At 58.0% G+C, this 18226-nt stretch overlaps 2 protein-coding genes across 5 annotated transcripts in view; both read left to right on the top strand.

The window, feature by feature from the left end:
• The first annotated feature begins 3710 nt into the window (after positions 1–3710).
• On the top strand, positions 3711–14598 carry LOC125911100 (translation initiation factor IF-2-like). The gene is made up of 4 exons (XM_049614732.1): positions 3711–3883; positions 12833–13877; positions 14124–14195; positions 14530–14598. Exons 1-4 carry the CDS (start codon positions 3711–3713, stop codon positions 14596–14598), a joined length of 1359 nt encoding a protein of 452 aa, XP_049470689.1.
• The window catches only part of PPFIA1 (PTPRF interacting protein alpha 1), a 92078-nt gene continuing 87071 nt past the window's right edge, over positions 13220–18226 (top strand). For 3 of the 4 annotated variants that reach the window (XM_049641461.1, XM_049641484.1, XM_049641475.1), the window contains exons 1-2: positions 13220–13430; positions 14665–14928. In XM_049641461.1, the coding sequence (XP_049497418.1) occupies positions 14665–14928 (264 nt within the window). In that variant the 5' untranslated portion in view covers positions 13220–13430. Of the gene's footprint in view, positions 13431–13624; positions 14196–14664; positions 14929–18226 lie in introns of those variants that run through there. The other variant, XM_049641471.1, reaches the window with a different exon arrangement.

Genomic DNA, 18226 nt, shown 5'->3' with positions numbered 1-18226 from the left:
CATCCATCCATCCATCCCTCCACCCACCCATTCGTCCATCCATCCATCCATCCATACATCCATACATCTGTCCATCCATCTGTCCATCCACTCATTCACGCATCCATCCGTCCATCCACCCAGCCTCAATGTGTTCATCCACCCATTGGCTATTTATTGATACTCACAATGTGCCAAGTCCTCTGCCTGGTGGGAGATAATGACTCAGTCTCAGTTCTTTTCCTCAGGGAGATTCTGTCAGGTGGAAGAGAAATGCCCTCGGAAAGTATCTACCGCATCTGAGCTTTGATAGATCACATACAGAGTAAATGTGCTCCATAGAGCACGTGGTGCAAACACATGACTGGAAGAAAGGGGGCATCTAAGTTGACGCCTGAAGGTGGAACAGGCAGGTGGAGATGGAGGGAAGGACATCCCTGTGAAGGGTAGGAGGAGAGAAGGTAGGTGGAGAGCAGTGTGGGCCTGGAGGGGTAACAAAGGACCTCGTAGGCCACTTAAGGAATTTGAACTTTGTCCCAAGAGCGGGCTCGGAGGGCTTCAAGCCAGGAAGGGCATGATAGGCTCTGGTTTGGGGGAGACCAGTGCAGCTGCAGTGTGGACGGCGGGCTGGAGTGGATGGCAGGTGGGGGTGAACAGGAAGGGAGCCAGCTGGAAAGCTGGAGCAGAGAAGGCACGGGCAGCAGCAGGTGGCAGGGGTCTGGAGAATGGGCTAAGCTCTCCCCTCCACTTAAAGAAAAAAGTTTTTTTTAATGTTTAATTATTTTTGAGAGAGGGAGAGAGAGAGAGAGAGAGAGAGAGCATGAGTGGGGGTGGAGGGGAGGGGCAGAGAGAGAGGGAGGCACAGAACCTAAAGCGGGTTCCAGGCTCCGAGCTGTCAGCACAGAGCCCGACTCGGGGCTCAAAGTCACGGACCGTGAGACCATGACCTGAGCTGAGGTCGGTCGCCCGACCGACCGAGCCCCCCAGGCGCCCCTCCACTTTTTATTACATAGATTCACACCCTTCCACTAGATGAAAACAGCAGAGCAACGCTGTTTGTCTCCACCTGGATTCAGCAATCATTAACACGCTTCCCTGCCCTTTTGCCTTCTCTCAATAGGCAAACGGCAAGACAGGCAGATTTCCTTTTCCCGAACGTTTGAAAGTAGGTCGCTGCATGCTGCTGCTGTCCCCAGCCCCTCCAGCCGCCTCTCCTGGAGCGAGGGCACGTTCCCCCTTCGCCACAGACCAGGGCCCTGCTGGAAACTCAGCAGCATCTCCTATCCAGTCTGTGTGTGCACTTCCCCAGTTAATTTCAGGGATAGCGTTTACAGTTGGGTTTTGTTTTGAAAGCCAAGGACGCATCAGGTTTCCAGGGTGGCATTGGGTCACGACTCTCTGGTGTCCAAGAAAGACGCGGGAGGCGGAATTCGAAGGGCTTGATGAGTCACTGGAGGTCGGGGTGGGGGGGCGCTGGGAGGGGTCCAGCGACGGCTGGGCTCTGGCCCAGGAGGCCGGTGGTGCAGCCCCCGAGGCGAGGAGTCCCAGAGTGGGAACAGATGTCGAGAGAGAGGAGTGGCCCGGCAGGCAGGTGGAAATGCAGGTGTGAGGTTCAGGAGACAGGTCGTGGTCGGGTGCAGACGGGGGCCTGCCTGAGGGTCCTGGGGAGGCCACAACGAATGACCACAAACCGGGTGCCGGAAAACGGCTTCCAGACGCCAGAAGTCCTGAATCAGAGTGTCTGCGGGGCTGCACTCCCTGCAAGGGCTCCAGAGAAGAACCCTTCCTTGCCTCTTCCCGCCCCTGGTGGCTTTTGACAAACCTAGGTGTCCCCTGGCTTATAGCTGCCTCCCTCCAGTCTTGGCCTCTGGAGGGGCACGTGGCCTTCCTCCTTCTGTGTCTTCACTCGGTCCCCGTACAGGGACACCAGTCACTGGGTTTAGGGTGCACCCTACTCCAGGGTGACCTCGTCTTAACTAATTATATCTGTAAACACTCATTTCTAAATAGGCTTATAGCCTGAGGTCCCAGGTGGGTGTGAACCGGGGGGGTGGGGGCAGCACTGCTCAACCTGTACAGGGGCCACCAGCATCTAGAAGGTACCATTGCCCGGGGTTGGGGGGGAGGGTACAAAAGGACAGGAGAGGGGGCTCAGGCACTGAGCAGACACAGAGCATGTGGGGGTGAGTGGGCAGGCAAGCTGGGCCCGGCCTCCCGGCGGGCACTGACCTAGCATCTGTCCCAGGTCCCCAGGGTTGGAGAGGGCATCCCCACCCACCACTCACTTACCACCTTCACTCTCCATCCCTGGGACAGGACCACGCGTGCGGAGCGTGGAGAGAGGAGCCATAATGAACCACAGTGCACCTGCCCCTCGGGGGACACTTGGCTGCAGGGACCTTGCCTCCCACTCCCATCAACTGCTTTTATTTCGGTTCCCCGGGCCCTGCCTTCGCTTGGCAAGACCTCTGTCCCCAAGGTCTCTCTTTGTCTTCTGCAACTCCCAGGCCCGGCCTGTGGGTAGGCAGCCCCCAGAGAGGGTCCGTGCTCCCGGCCCTGGGGGCCTAGGAGCCCCATGGACCCCTAATGTGCGTGGGGTGCTGTGTGCACGCTTCGCTCACCTGGACCGGCCCATCGAACACTGTGGCGGACTGCTGCGGCCCTAAGAGTGCTGCGGGAGCGTGGCGGTGACCCCCACGAGGCAGTTGAGGAAACCAAGGCACGGAGAGGCCGAGTCACCCACGCACATCTGCACGGGAAGTAGGGGAGGGAGGACCCAGATCCGGACCCCGTGCTCACAGAGCCGCAGACAGTGTGGCTTTGGACCCCGCCCCTTGTCCTCAGCCGAAAGGCCGGAATGGCATCAGCCCATGTCGGGGGCAGGGGGACCTGGAGGCCGTCTTGCCTGGGGCCTGTCGTCTGGGGTCTGGCCTCGCCTGGGGCCTGGGTGCTGGGGTCCGAAGGGCAGGTGCACACCTAAAGCCAGGTGCCTCCAGGCGTCAGAGTGGCTGCGGACGTCTGTCTGGATCTGGGACTTGGGCCCTGCCGGCCGGCCTCCTTTTCCTTTCCCTGCCTCCCGCCTCAGACGGGCTTTGTCCAGCGAAGGCCCTGGAGGAAGCACACGGGCCTGTCCCGTTCACCTGGGCCGCAGCAACGAGGTTTTCTGGTCTGGTCTGGTTTGCTCAGTCTTTAGTAGACGGCTTCTTGATCTTTCTTCCATCCCCAGCAAGTTGCCGCATGGCCAGCGGGAGGGCTGCCTCCCACACTCCCCCGGGGCCGAGCTGGCAGCTGGGGCAGGGCGGAGCCCGCTGCCGGCCGTGGGAAAGGGGTTGGTAGGGAGGAGCCCCCTTCTAGCCCCCTTCCCCCTCTTCCCCAGCTCTTTGGGCTGGCTTGTCCCTCTGCCGGGACCTCCCGCCCCACTTCCTCAAGGCACCAACTCTTATCCTTTCTGTGCTGCCTTCGAAGTTGCTTCTTCCAGGAAGACCACCCTGCTTCCCACGGGCCTGCTATGGCGACTTCCCCTGTGCTCCTAGAAAACGCCCTACCCTCATCTCCCTCCCCTGCCTTCTGTCTCTGCCAACGGAATTTCGGCTCCTTGAGGGCTGAGGCCGCGTGTTCTTCCCCACCTGGTGTCCTCCGTACCTGGCCTCACAGAACATCATGGGCTTACGAGAGCTGGGACGGGAATTGGCCTGTTCTCTCTCTCTCCTTCGGCTCTGGGGACCGAGCTCATGGAGCTCATCGCCTCACTGCCCCAGGCTCCTGGCTTCCACCCCCCGTGCCGGGCTCACATCCAGCCAGTGATGGCGAAAGCGCTCCTGCGTCAGAAGGAGCACAGGCAGGGGCAGGCTGGACGAAGGGGGGCTGTGTGGCAGCGCGACCTCCTGGGAGAGGAGGCTTCATGGTGCGGGGACTCAGTGACTGGGAGCTGCCGGTCGTGTAAAGGGCCTGCTCAGAGTGCTCTGGGCAAGGACAAGCAGCAAGTGCAAAGGCCCTGGGGCAGGAGCCAGTGTGGCAGGTTTGAGGGCCACAAAGGCCAGTAGGAGTGGAGCTGGGTGGGCTGTGGGTTTTATTCCAGGTGTGTCGGAAGCCAGGGAAGGACGTGCTGTGACTCAGCCGGCACTGCTGTGGGGAGGCTCTCTGGGCGCCAGGGTGGCTTGTAGAGCTGAGACGGAGCGGAGCGGCAGGCCTTGGGGGATTCCCCGGGTCCCACACCTCCCCTGCCCCAGCCACCTTTGCCACCCTGCAGGTGCCGGCCATTGTCTGGGAATATTCGCGCAGGAGGAAAGCCGTCCTGTGGGGGAGGGGCGGGCGTGGGGGCAGCAACAGCCATAGTCACCTTCCGGTTCTCAGAGTTGACATGACCCGGTGAGAAGTAGGTCAGGGGCAGAGAGAACCTGTTTTTCAGCCACCCACAGGGACGTAGATGTGGCTCAGTGAGCATTTTCGCCTTTAAGCAAAAGCGGCGAGGCCGCCCCTGTCTGAGGTCAAGGTGTTTACACAAAGGGCTAAGTCCTGATGTGAAAAAGCATTAAGTTATACGACAGAAAGGGTCAGTCATTCTTGTCTCTTACTAGAAAGGACCTGCCCTCCCCACGGGGGTCTCGCCCCGTCCCTGGGGGACCGACAAGGCACGCTCCACCCCTCCACTTGTGTGACAGGGTACCGTCACCTCCCCCCATGTGACCGGTGAGGAAACTGAGGCCCAGAGAGCTTGGGAGACGTACCCACGCCACAGGCCAGAAAGTGCCAGAAAAGGAACTCGGCACCTGACTCCAAGTCCTGTGCCCTTGAAAACAGTCGGTTACTAGGAGTCGTTCATTCACACAAGAGAACAGAGGGGGGCGGGCAGGTGACGCGGGCGCCACACCTCCCGCTTCGGACAGAAGTGAGACGCGCCAGGACCCGCCAGCCCTCCGGCTCCGACCCACGGCCGCTCGCCCCGCAGGTGACCCCGCGCCCCGATTTCACTCCCACCTTCCCTCTTTCCGTGTTCCTCCCGCTTCCTGCCAGCTGCTTTCTGGTTTCACGGTACACAGGATACGAACACAGAGCGTTTATGTTTCCCGTGTGGGCACAGAAATACACGTGTATTACGGCGTATTTGTTTCTTCTCACCAACGGCCACAAACTGGACGGCTTAAAACAGCAGAAACACATTCTCTCACGTCTCTCTGAGGCCGCGGGCCCGAAATCCGGGTGTGGCCAGGGTCGGTGGTCTCCTGCGGGGCTGCCGGGGGAGACCGTGTCTGGGCCCCGCTCCCGGCTTTCCGTGCTGGCCAGCAACCCCTGTGCCGCCGGCCGTGGCCACGGCCCTGGCCTCTGCCTCCGTCCTCACGTGGCCTTCTTCCCGGCGTGTCTGCGTTCTCGCCCCTTTTTATTTTATTTTATTTTATTTTATTTTATTTTATTTATTTTTTTTTTTTGAGACAGAGAGAGGCAGAGCATGAGCAGGGGAGGGGCAGAGAGAGAGGGAGACACAGAATCCGAAGCAGGCTCCAGGCTCCGAGCCATCAGCCCAGAGCCCGACGCGGGGCTCGAACTCACGGACCGCGAGATCGTGACCTGAGCCGAAGTCGGACGCTCAACCGACTGAGCCACCCAGGCGCCCCTCTCGCCCCTTTTCATAAAGGCACAGCCACACCGTGTGGGGCGCGCCCAAAAGCCACGCCGGTCTCACCTTGACACCCCTAACGCGATTCCATCCGCAAAGCCCCGTATCCTAAAGAAGCGTGCATTCGCAGGGGTGGGGGCTTAGGGCACGGATGTATCTTTTAAGGGCCTCTGTTCGCCCACTACAGAGAGGAATGCGCTCGAAATTTACTTAGTTGTTGGGGTGCTCGATCAAACAGTTTAGGGCATGTCCCTGGTGCCGCCTGTCCGCGGGGTGGGGGCCACGTCTTGGGCTTCTAGGTACCCCAGCTGCTCAGTGCGGTGGAGGCAGAGAGATGGGGTTCAGGCTGCTGGGAGCCTGCTGGGGGTTAGGATGTGGACGGGCACGAAGGGGGGTGGCCGGTTCCGCCCGCACTGCCATCCACAGCACCCTCCGCCCTCAGACTAGCCTGGAGGGGCCCGTGCCGTTTACCGCTGCCATCCATTCTCCTCGTATCCTGTCCTCTTGTCATGAAAGAAACAAGGTGGGCAGTGACTTGCTTAGGGCTTGTCTCCCCCGGGATCCCGCCTGTTCTCTTCCTTCCCGCCTTGCAGGCCCTCAGAGGTCCCTGCGGACTGAATGCGTGAGGTCCAGCGTGGGTGACCTGGGCCCTTCTTAGCCCGGTCCTAAGGAGGCTGCATGGTGGGCCGGGTCACAGCAGGGCACCCCACCAGCCCAGGAGGAAGGGATTACTCCAGATGGCCTCGCTGGGCCCTCTCCTACAGCCGCGGAGAGCAGCAGGCAAGCCACAGTCACTGTCACGGGTCCTGCCCCCTTGACTGAGCGGCGACTGGTCCACAACTGAGCTCCCGCTCTGCGCTCGAGATCAAGACAGAGGGACAGACGGAGGGACTGACTGCCGCGGGGGCCCTGCGCACAGCTGGGGTTGAGGACCCTGCCCTGGGCCCCTCCTCCCACCTGCTACAGCCTTCTCTGTGCTCACACTTGGGGAAGGGACTTCGGCCGGCAGCGTGAAGGACCCTCCACTCCGCAACCTTCCACGTTGGGGAAACTCCCGCAAATCCCCGTAAGATACCCCAAGTCCTCCTTCTGCCTCATCAAAAAGCCCGAGCCAGCAAGCGCGAAGAATTTGTATGAAGCTGGTTGGGGTGGGGGGCGGGGGGGGGAGGCAGCCCCCAGCCTGTGCATTCCCAGGACCCGGGCTGCCCCTTCTCAGGGAATCCGTTCTCGGAAATCCATTGGCACAGAGCTCCCGGCACACAAGCTCGGGGCTGTTTCTGTTCCGGTTGGAGCTGTCTCCGCTGGGGTTGGCTGGTCGATCGGGAGGACGCGGCCCTCGCTTCTTCCAGGAGCTCAGAAGCTCCTTCCCTGGGCCCTGTTCCCACACGCTGCTCCCCATGCCTCGTTCGGGCCTTCCCGGCTTCATCAGGACCCACGGCCGCCGCCGCCTTGTCTGGCCCAGGGGAAGCACAGAGGTGAGTATCTCCATCCAAATCAACCACCGCCTCCCTCCCCTCCCCCACCGCCCAAGAACAAGGACTCTTTCCCTTCCTGTGTTCTGGGTCCCAGCCAGCAGGTTCTGGGAATGTTCTGCAACAATCTCCAACAATCATTTCGTCATCCTGGGGCCGGGAGACGATGCACAAGTGGAGGGCAGTGGGCAAGGGCGAGATCCAAGGCAGGGGGCAGGGGAGGAGGGCGGCGTGGGGGGGGGGGGAAGGCACCCCCGTGGGACGGCTGGAGCAGGCGGTCGAGGCCCCATTCGTTGGAAGCGGATCTGCCTCACGCATGGGGAGGTCTTTCTTTTCACGTGGGATCGGACCCACCCAACTCCTTTCATCGCAAGTCACACGTCACATGAAAGCAGCAGCCTGGAATAAGTATCTGACGTGCGAGAATCTATAAAGCACAAGAAAGTCACAGATTCCTCCCGAAACTCGCTGTGAACGCACAGAGAAAGACAACAGCCAGGATTAAGTCACCTGCCAGCTGGGCTCAAAGGCGACTCTCTCCACGATGTTGTGTAAAGAAACGACACATTCTTCAGGCGTGAAAGTGAAAACTACAATTTACTGATGAGGACTGGAGAATCTGCCCCCAGCTCGAGTGTTTCTAAATTCATTTTCCCAAGTCTCTTAGGTTAGCTTAAGTGGATTCATCAGTTAATCGATCCCCGGTTCCCATCCGTCTGCCACTCTCCGGCTTCTCCCCGGAAGCTCATTTCCTTTCCCACTTAATGGGAGAAGCAGGAGGCCGGAGAGGAGCTGTAAGCCCAACGGCAGCCTCAACTCCTCTTGACTTAGGCGATGGCCCGATGTGAGCCAGAGCGCTCGCTGGCCGAAGCGCATTCTGTTTCCAAAGCAGATGTGGGCGGTCGGCTCATTCACCCCCTTCGGCGCCCAGACACTGAGTTCTGACGTCTTGATCCACCGATGTATCTCCAGCGTCTGGGCTGCTCTTTCATTTGTCATCGATACTAGTCAAATCTTTAGGAGTGTGTGCAAAGCACCGTTAGGTTGGGAAAGAGAATCGGTGGCTTTCTCTCATCGTGATAGAAAATACCTAACACGAAATTTACCGTCTCGGCCATTTTTAAGTATGGAGCTTGGTGGCATTAAAGCACGTTCACGCCGTCGCGTGGCCATCACCACCATCCGTCTCCAGAACGTTCCATCGCCCCAGACTGACTGTCTGTCTCCGTGAGACCCTCACTCCCGTCCCTGCCCAGCCTCGGCGCCCGCCGTCCACTCCCTGTCTCTGTGAAGTCGACCGGTCCAGGGACCCCTCATATGCGAAACTTCCCTTCGGTGACGGGCTTTTTTCACGCAGCCCGACGTCCTCCCGGCTCACCCATGAGGTGGTGTTTTAACAACACAAGTATTTCATGTGTGTGACAAGGCACGGTAGCCCGCCGTGACTCTTCGAGCGCTGCCGGATGCCAGCGAGTGTCACGGAGTGGGTTCGCGTAATGTGCCGTTTAGGTCTCCCAGCAAGCCGACCGGCACGACATACGCCCTGAAATAACCAGTTGAGCACCGCAGCTGCGTCTTCCGTAGCAAACCACTCACAGGATCTGTTTGAAGCATACCACGTGTGTAAACGCGTTCATATTTATCTCCCGTGCAAGGACAACTCATCAGCGGCAGAGGCCGGGCCAAGAGCGGGCGCTTACGGTGGGAAGCGGCCCAGCGGCGAGCAACGGAGGCCGGTGCCGTTTGCGTGTGCCCCAAACGCCACTTCTGTCCAGCTCTGAGCTCTCAACCATGCCCTTCAGTCCGTGTGGCAGCGTTTCCCATCCTTGCTTTGACCTGATGGGCCACTGGCCTCCTCGTGGCGATCAAGTTTAACTCCACAAGGAGAGCCATCATCTACCTTTCCCTTCTTCTGGATTCCTTGATCGGTCTTTCTGGCTCGTTGGGGTTGGGGAACACATGACCTTTCCGAGAGATTTTGGGAAGAAACTCCTGTCTGGAAACACGCTGGGCACTGTCTCAAGACGTCCTGTGGGCTCAAGACGGCTGTCACGGAGCCCGGCCACACGTCCTCCAGGGCAAGCTGCAAACGGGAAAGGGCGGTGGCCGGGCTCTCTCCCCGCACAGCTCTCTCGTTTACCACAGAGGAAAGTTCCAGAAGACCCCGCGCGCCGTCCCCTACGTGGCACTGATGAGAACAGGCAGTGGACTGGGACCAATCTCGATCCCCCCCAGGGGGTTGGGCCAGGCCCAGATGAGACGACTTCCGCTAGCAATGACCTCCCGTACGTCTTTCCCGGCTCACTTCACCCTCACAGCCACCCTCTGAGGCGGCACTATCACCCTCGCCTCAGGAACGAGGAAACCGAGGCCCAGAGAGTGCAAGCAACTTGCCTGAGAGTACACAGCCATGGCAAAAAGAAGCCGCACCAGGGTTGGAACCAGACCGCCCAGCTCCAGAGTCTATGTTTACAGCGACTGCGAGAAAGCACCGTTCATAGAGGGAAATGGTGACCCGGCAGGGAGCCCGCCCAGTGTGGGTCCGGGGCAGTCACGTCTCATTTCCCGTGTGAGTCTCCGGAAGGCCCCGCGTGCTGGTTCGGGTGGCCGTCATCATCCCTGACTGTCAGATGAGGATACGAGGCTCAGTACGGGTTACGGGCCTCGCCCAAGGTCAAGGTAGAGGTAAGGGCTGGGCTCCAGCCGAGCCCTCGGAGACTTTGAGCTACCTCTCTGGGCCCTTCTCCCGGGCATTTTTACGGTCGGCTCTGTCTGATCAACACAGTGAAGCTGTCAAGGGAAACAAGTTGCAAGAAGCTTATGACTTGCTTTCAAAATGTAATTATATAGACGAAGGGGACAGAAGTCTTCACATCGTGGGGGAAGCCTCGAGATGCTCTAGGAGCCGGTGGCTCCCTGTGCCTGGCATCGTGCTGGGACAGAGTGGCACATTTCAGACGAGGTGGCTGAGAGGCCCCCAGACCCTCAGCGGGCGTTGGGGTCAGTACCTCGGTGGTCCGGCACTGGTCCAGGGGTCTTGTCCCCAGCTTTGGGGGTCCGGGGACACCTTTTGATGTAGCATCCAGAACGCTGGCTTTGGAGGCAGTCTCGGGTTCAAGACCAAGCTCTGGGCAAATTATAAACCGGACAGGCAAGCTAACCTCTCGAGCCTCAGCGGCCTCATCGTAAAAGGATGTAGGATGCGCCCGTGAGGGTCGAGTGAGGCTCTGGGGGGAAATGGGTCTCCACAGAAGGTCCTGCAACTGTGATTTCCCCATCCTCGCTCACAAGGGTGAGCACACCTCCACTAACCTCCTGAGTGGCTCATCCACGGATCAAAAACTTCAGGGCTGGTTGACCGTGAGAAATGGAATTGCCATGGCAACCGGAACATTCTGGCTGACAGTCTCTCCTGCTTACCAACCTCTTGGCCTTCAGTTTCCTCATCTGCATGATGAGCAGGACACAGGGACAGCCACGTGGGGGAATTACTTTAAGAACTGGGTGAGGGGCGTCTGGGTGGCTCAGTAGTTGAGGGTCCGACTCTTGATTTCAGGTCTGGACAGCGCAGAGCCTGCTTGGGATTCTCTCTGCTTCTCTCTCTGCCCCTCCCTCACTTGCGCGTGTGCTCTCTCTCTCTCTCTCTCTCTCTCCCTCAAAATAAATAAATAAAAAGAACTAAATGAGCTAAACAAGTGAAACGGTTCTCTTTGTTTCTCTTCCTGTTCACTGATCACCACCTTAGCAGGAACACACGCGAAGCCCAAACAGGGTTGACTCTGGTGACTGAAGTCACCAAGCCCAGGGCCCCTACCTCTCCCACAGGGACTGGATTACCTGGGCAGCACTGGAGACCCACCGATAGAATGCCTACTCTTTGGTGTTCCCTCCAAGCGACCACCCCTTGGTCCTAACAGTCCAGTGACCGGATCAGGAACCAAAAGCCTCCAGTTCCCTAATGGCTCCAGTTCCGAATCTGCTCTAAACTAACTGGGTGCCTGTGGGCAAACCCTTTTTTGCGTCTCCGGGCTTTGGTTTCCTCCTCTTGAACGGGCGGCCGCATCTTCGCCAACCACCCCCAGTTCAGAGCTTCCCAGAACCATATTGTCACCCCACCCTTCATTAGGCTGTTTTACATATTCTAGAAAAAATTTTAATGTTTATTTTTGAGAGACCGAGAGAGACAGGGCACTAGCGAGGGAGGGGCCGAGAGAGAGAGAGAGAGGGAGACACAGATCTGAAGCAGGCTCCAGGCTCTGAGCTGTCAGCCCAGAGCCCGACGTGGGACTCAAACCCACGAACTGTGAGATCATGACCTGAGCCGAAGTGGGTGAGGTGAATTCAGGAGTCGAATGCTTCACTGACTGAGCCACCCAGGCGCCCTGAAAGTGCAGAAATTTCATCAGTCTCTTTTTGGGGGCCATTGAAGTTGTTTACAATTTTCCTCTGACTGGTTTTGCCATCTGGGGGAGATGAATGAATGCATGCATGTAAATGGTGAAATCTGGGATCTCACTTTCCTGGAGCTGTACCAATTGGGCTTCTCCCTTCTGTGCCTGGGAAACTACTCATCCTTCCAGATGCAGCTCCGATGTTACCTCCTTTGTGAAGCCCTTTCTGTGATGCCAGCTGAAGAGTTGGTTCTTGCTGACTGTGGGGTCCCGCAGCACTAAGTTACATACTTGTAACATGACATTTGTAACAGACATTGTGATGGTCTGTTTCTCTTCTCCCCTCCAGGCTGTGAACTGGGGGAAGCAGCATTTTCAACAGCTCTGTGTTCCCCAAACCTGGACCATGCCTGGCTCAGAGTGGTCTGCACCTGTTCATGAAATGAACATTCCACTCCGCTGAACTAAATACTGGCATCGTGTCGATTTCTTGGGAGACAAGATACTTCGAGTGTGGTGCAAATACTGGCTGGATGAACTAAGCTGGTGCACTTGAGGAGAGCTGGAAGTTTCCCTCTGCTCCAGACCCTGGGTCGGGGGGTGCAAACTCATATTTATGTGTGGTCAATGTTTGTTCAATGAATGGATACGTGAATGAAAGAAAGGTGTGGTTCTGGACCCAAGGAGATAAAGCCCGTAGGAGGCAACGCCCATTCTTGGTGAGCTCACAACGGGAACGGAGGCATCTGCCTTAGAAGGGTTCACGGGCTCCCTATGCCAACTTCACGTAGACTTGGGTTAGTTCAGGGGCTCCCGGCTGCCTCCCCACGGGCAGTCAGTAGCCGGTGGCGCCCGGCAGCAATGCTCTGACCTTTTGCCTTGTGAAGAGTTTGTGCTCCAGGCGTCAAACTGGGAAGGGGGAGGAGCATCTGCTTTAAATTGTTAAAGATGTATCTATCATCCTCTGCGTCTGCAAGATCTAGCGCGGCACTTGGCTCGTAACAGGTGTTTTCAAAAGGTTAAGTGCAAACCGTGAATATGAATAAGGACAAGGATGAGAATGACCACCCTCTGATTGTCCTTGAGATAACAGCTGTGGGGCAGGTCTGTGTCATTTTTCCATCCTGCAGATGAGGCGCCGAGTCCCAGCGGGCTCTCCTGAGTTGCCCAGGCCCACACTGCAGGTTGAAGCACGTGCTGGGAGTTGAACCAGCTGGGCCTGGTTCCAGAGCCTGCACTCCCCGCGCAGCGCCCAGGAGCCTCCGCATCCTGCGCGGCCCGCCTGGGCCTCCGCAGGTATAGCAGGTAAGCCTCGGAGAGGGGGCCCTACATAGAAACCGCGTGTCCTTGTGCGTCCTGTGTGGCTCGGTCCCCAGGAGCCGCCGCCAGCAGGTGACTCGCGCCTGGGCGCGCCGTCCGGTGAGGTGTGTGGACGTGGCGTCTGGGAAGGGTCTGGCGCAGAACCTGATGCACAGAGGACGCTCGGTAACGGCCTTCGGCGTCCCCGCGGCTGTAGGAGGCCACGTGGAGCAGGTGCCCTCGGGGAGCCGGACCTCAGCCCCGAGCCGCGGCTCCCGCGGGGAGACCCCCTACCTGGGCAGGGGCGGGGCTCCGGCGGCACCCAGCCAATCGGCTCCCGGGAGGCCCGCCCCGCCCACCCGAGAGGGCGGCGCTTGCGCACTCGGCCTCCGCGGCTCTCCTCGCAGGGGGCGGGGCCGGCCTGCGGCGCTCGGCGCTGACGCCACGCCGACGCGCCCGACGTCGGGCACGTTGACGCCGGCGACGCGCAGCCGGGCCCGCTCCTCCTGCGCTCCGCCAGTGTCCGGCCGCGGGCCGGCCTTAGTGACTGGGGGCTGCGGGCCCGGGGCCGGCGGGCGCGGGCGCGGGCTGCCTTCGTCGGGTCCCGAGCTCGCCCGGAGCGAGCAGCCGCCCGCGACCGCCGCGGAGCCTCGCCCGCTCCCGCCGGCGAGCAAGGTAAGGGAGCGGGACACCGAGGCGGGCTCGGGGCGGAGCGGGGCCGAGGTCGCCCCGGGCGCCGGCCCCCCCCCCGCGGCGGCTGCTCGGCGCTCGCTGTCACCCCCCCCCCCCCACTTTCCCCGGCCGGGACCCCCGGCGGACGCGCCCCGAGGGACGGGCTCCTGCGGCCGCGCGCCGCTCCCTCCCCTGACCGCGGCGCCCCGGTGGCCCCGGTCACTCGGTCACCCCGGCGCCGGGCGCGGGGCCCGAGGACCTGTGGCCGGGAGAAGCAGCGACCCGGGCTGCGCTCCGGTTGTCGGCGGCTGTCGCCGCCCCGGGGTCCGGCGGCTCTGCGGCGCCCGGCGCGGCCGCGAGTGGGGCGGAGGTCGTTGTCGCCGTCCGGCGCGCAGCCCTGGGCATCGCCTTGTCCGGGGCGCAGCCTCGGGAACCGGCCCCCCGGCCCTCGTGCCGGCGTGCGGTTGGAGACCCTTCGGAGCGGCTCATAGTCTCCCCTTTCACTTTTCCTTCCTTCCTGGCCGCCCGCGGCCGGAGCGACCTGCTTCATTTGTGGAAGTTTTCTTTCTCCTCTTCTCTCTCTCTCTTTTTTGTTTCTGGCTGTTAACTTACGTAAGTTAGGTCGACTGGCCGTTGCACGTTTGCAGCCGTTGAAAAACACCTTTCGCGGCCCTTAAGGAATCCGGTTCCTTTTAGCGCTTCACCAGATCCAGCCCGAGAATTCGGGGAGCCGTCAGCCCTCCTCGGGAGCTGACTGCACACATTCCTGTAAGATGCCTGATGGATTTTGTACTTGTCAGGTTTACTGGCTGTATGCTCCTTCTGTGCTCTTCCTGAAAAATGATTGGGTGGCACGGGTTTTGACTTTTTCTCTCCCCCCACCGGGAAAGCGGGAGAAAAAAAAAAAAGTTTACAGAAGCACAGTTGTTTTCAACAACTGGAAAGTACAGCTTTGCAAACAAAATACCACAGGGTTTGTCCTTTAGGGGAGGGGTAGGCTTGGGTCTTTACCCCTAGGCTGGATTATTGTCCGTACAGACGTGTTCATCTCGCGTGTTCTGGCACTTGGGCCTTGTGTTTTCCCGGCTTCTCGTCTGTTCAGAGCATAACAGCCAGCTCTGAGAGTAACGAGGCCGCCAACCTTTCAGTTATTAGCTACAGACAGCCGTAAAGTTGCAGGTTTGTGGGAGCCTTTAGTTTGCACTTGATGACTGTAGCCTGGGTCTTTCATTTCAAGATGATGTGCGAGGTGATGCCGACCATCAGTGAGGCAGAAGGCCCGCCGGGAGGAAGCGGGACCCACGGGTCGGGCTCCCCTTCGCAGCCGGATGCAGATTCCCACTTTGAGCAGTTGATGGTGTCCATGCTGGAGGAGAGGGACCGTCTTCTGGACACGCTGCGGGAGACTCAGGAAACGCTGGCGTTGACCCAGGGGAAGTTGCACGAGGTCGGTCACGAGAGAGATTCCTTGCAGAGACAGCTCAACACTGCCCTTCCACAGGTACGGATGCTTTTCACCTGCACCCTCTCAGACTTTGTCCTTCTAAACGTTGTGTCCCGGTATCGGCTTTCGTGGTGTTAATATCTTGGGTGAGTGTCGTGCGTAACCATCTGTGAAGTGGTGGCCCTGGTTTTCGTAAGTCACATTCGGGCAGAGTTGACCCCCTGGCGGGGAACAGAGTCCGCGGTGCTCTAAAGTCAGGCGCTTTACTCTGTGCGTCTCGTAACGCTTGTCCCTTTCCTCGGGAAGCGGGAGGAACCGCGGAGATGGGGGACGCCACCCTAGAGATTTTGGGAAAGGGCCGTGAGGCAACCAGGCTGCGTGGTGCCTTCTCTTCTGTCATCTCAGGCCATTTCCTGCCGCATGTGTACTTCTCCCGGATTTTGTCACAGATTCCCAATTTTCTAATGAAATTTAATGGACAGAGTGGCTCGATTTCCCGGGAAGGATATTTTCACAGGCCATCTTTATACGAACACCCGTGTTTTATAAGCCGAAGTTGTTATGGGGGCTGTGAGACTGAGATTAATTCCTTTGGAACTTTCCCTGTGGCTGATGAGAATCGTAAAGCTTGAGAGAACACTGAAGTTGTTGGTCTGAGTAGATTACCCCGGGCCTGGCGTTTCGTGGCTTTTTCTGGCGGAGCTGAGCGAGGATGTAACGGTAGGTGAGGGCCGAAAGCGTCGCCCAGGCAGGCGGAAGGTGAGTGGCACCGAGCGTGCGGGAGGCACGGGGGCTGCTTGGGTGTTCACGCACCGTGTTGGTGTCCCTCGGCTCGCCCAGGAGCCAGCATACACGCGTGTGCGGGTCTGCAGTGCGCAGGTAGTAAATGGATAATTGCTAGCCTGAATGCGTTTCTTGGCTGTGGTCCGCTCTCCTGAAAGACTGATGAGCCCAACGTTTGCATTTCCTTTTTAGCAACAATAATCTGACGTTATTCCTGTGGCGCTCCTTTTCTGCTGGGGCAGAGAACCGTCACGGCTTTCTCACAGGAGCCTCACAAATCATCTGGGGTGTCTAGGCCAGGTTTTATTTCCGCGAGCTCAAGAGCGCAGGCCAAGTGAAGCTCTACCAGGATTTCGTTGGGCTTGTACGTTTTTGTTTTTCGTAGTTTTGTTTCTTTGTTTTGTAATCGTATTTGTTTTAGTGGAACTTGAGGTGGTGCTCCGAAGTGCGTATGAAATGCTTCTGTGTTTGAGCAGCTAGATTTTTGGAAGGCTGAGCACACACCACATCACGACAGAATGGAAGGGACAGCAGTTTTGTGCAGTAGAGGTTGTCACACCAGGGGGGTGGTGACACAGTCGCTCAGTGATTTGTTTTCAGCCTGGGAGTGCTTTGCTGAGTGGAGAATGCAACGGTGGCTTCCCACCTCCCCTTCTTCCCCCCTCCCCACCGCCCTACCTCCCCACCTGAGGACCTCCCCACCACCCTGCCTCCCCCCCTCCCCTGAGGACCGGAGACCAGCATTTCAGAAACACGGGAACCGTTGAGTAAACTTGTTCCGGACTTTTCCCTCTCCTGATCCCCGTCTCACGTTTGGCAGCTGATAGTGTGGGCGGACAGGTATGTAAGTAAAGTGAGTGCACTTGTGCCGTGGGGTGTTGTGTACGCGAGTAGTAATACTCTAAAAAATTGTAACTATAACATAGTCAGAAAAATTCACTGAAGTGTACATTCGCGATTGTGAACTTTTCACTTGGGGAACGCATTCTTGGAACCACCACCTGGATGAAGAAATGGAACCTCACCGCGCTTCCCAGAATTCCACTCCCGCCCACTCCCGGCGAACGTCCCCCAGAGCTAACCACGGTCTTGACCTTCACCAGTGATTGCTTTGGCATGTTCTTGGCTTCGCGACGAGCTCACCCTTCAGCGCTGTGCGTGCGCGATGCGCCTGCTTGCCTCGTGTGGCTGTGCCGGTCCTCCCCTGCCGTCGAGGGCCCGGTGTGCGAGCACAGCACGGTTTATTCTTTCTCCCGCGGGTGCTGCGGTTTGTGCAGAGGCTGCCCCGCGGATCCGCGTACATCTCTGTAGGGTGTGCTCGGCGGAGCGGGGCGTGAGTGGTGGCACGTGTGTCTGTTCCCCGCCAGCAACGGTGCGCGGGCGCTCGGGGCTGGCTGATGCCTGCTGGTGCCGGTTCTCGTGTGTGAGCTGTGTGCTGGGGCTCAGGTGCCGGGAGGTGTGGTGTGAACGTGCTGCTCCCTCGGGACCCGCCCCCCGTGTGCTTCTGGGCCACTTGCGGGTTTCTTTTGTGAAATAATTGCCTTTTGCCCATTTTATGATTGGGTTGTCTGTTTTGTTTTTTATTGATTCGAAGGAATTCTTTCTATGTATTTTGAACATCTGTGAATGACAGATGTTTTCACATTCTTGTGTGTGTCTGCCTTCCATTCTCTCAGTGTTGCCTTTTGGTAACTTTCTTTTGTTTTTTCCAAGTAGTATGACCATTTTTATGTTTCTTGCCTTGTACTGGCCAGGGCCTCCGGTACAGTGTTGAACGGAAGTGGTGAGAATAGGTGTCCTTGTCTCCTTCCAGATATTGGAGAAAAGGCTTTCGGTATTTTTTTTTTATTAGCAAGGTGATTTTTTTAATTAAGTAATTTTTAAAAATTTGCATCCAGGTTAGTTAGCGTATAGTGCAACCATGATTTCACGAGTAGGTTCCTTAGTGCCCCTGACCCATTTAGCCCATCTCCCCTCCCACAACCCCTCCAGTAACCCTCAGTTTGTTCTCCATATTTATGAGTCTCTTCTGTTTTGTCCCCTCCCTGTTTTTATGTTATTTTTGCTTCCCTTCCCTTATGTTCATCTGTTTTGTCTCTTAAAGTCCTCATGTGAGTGAAGTCATATATTTGTCTTTCTCTGCCTAATTTCGTTTAGCGTAATACAGTCTAGTTCCATCCATGTAGTTGCCGATGGCAAGATTTCATTCTTTTTGATTGCTGAGTAAGACTCCATTGTGTATATATATACACCACATCTTCTTGATCCATTCATCCATCGATGGCCATTTGGGCTCTTTCCATACTTTGGGCATTGTCGATAGTGCTGCTATAAATATGGGAGTACACATGCCCCTTCAAAACAGCACACCTGTATCTCTTGGATAAATACCTAGTAGTGCAATTGCTGGGTCGTAGGGTAGTTCTATTTTTAATTTTTTGAGGAACCTCCCTACTGTTTTCCAGCGTGGCTGCATCAGTTTGCATTCCCACCAGCAGTGCAAAAGACATCTTCGCTCTCCACATCCTCACCAACATCTGTTGTTGCTTGAGTTGTTAACGTGAGCCATTCT

The sequence above is a fragment of the Panthera uncia genome, chromosome D1, assembly GCF_023721935.1.
Source record: "Panthera uncia isolate 11264 chromosome D1, Puncia_PCG_1.0, whole genome shotgun sequence".
Classification (NCBI taxonomy): domain Eukaryota; kingdom Metazoa; phylum Chordata; class Mammalia; order Carnivora; family Felidae; genus Panthera; species Panthera uncia.
This window is presented reverse-complemented; position numbering and strand designations above follow the sequence as displayed.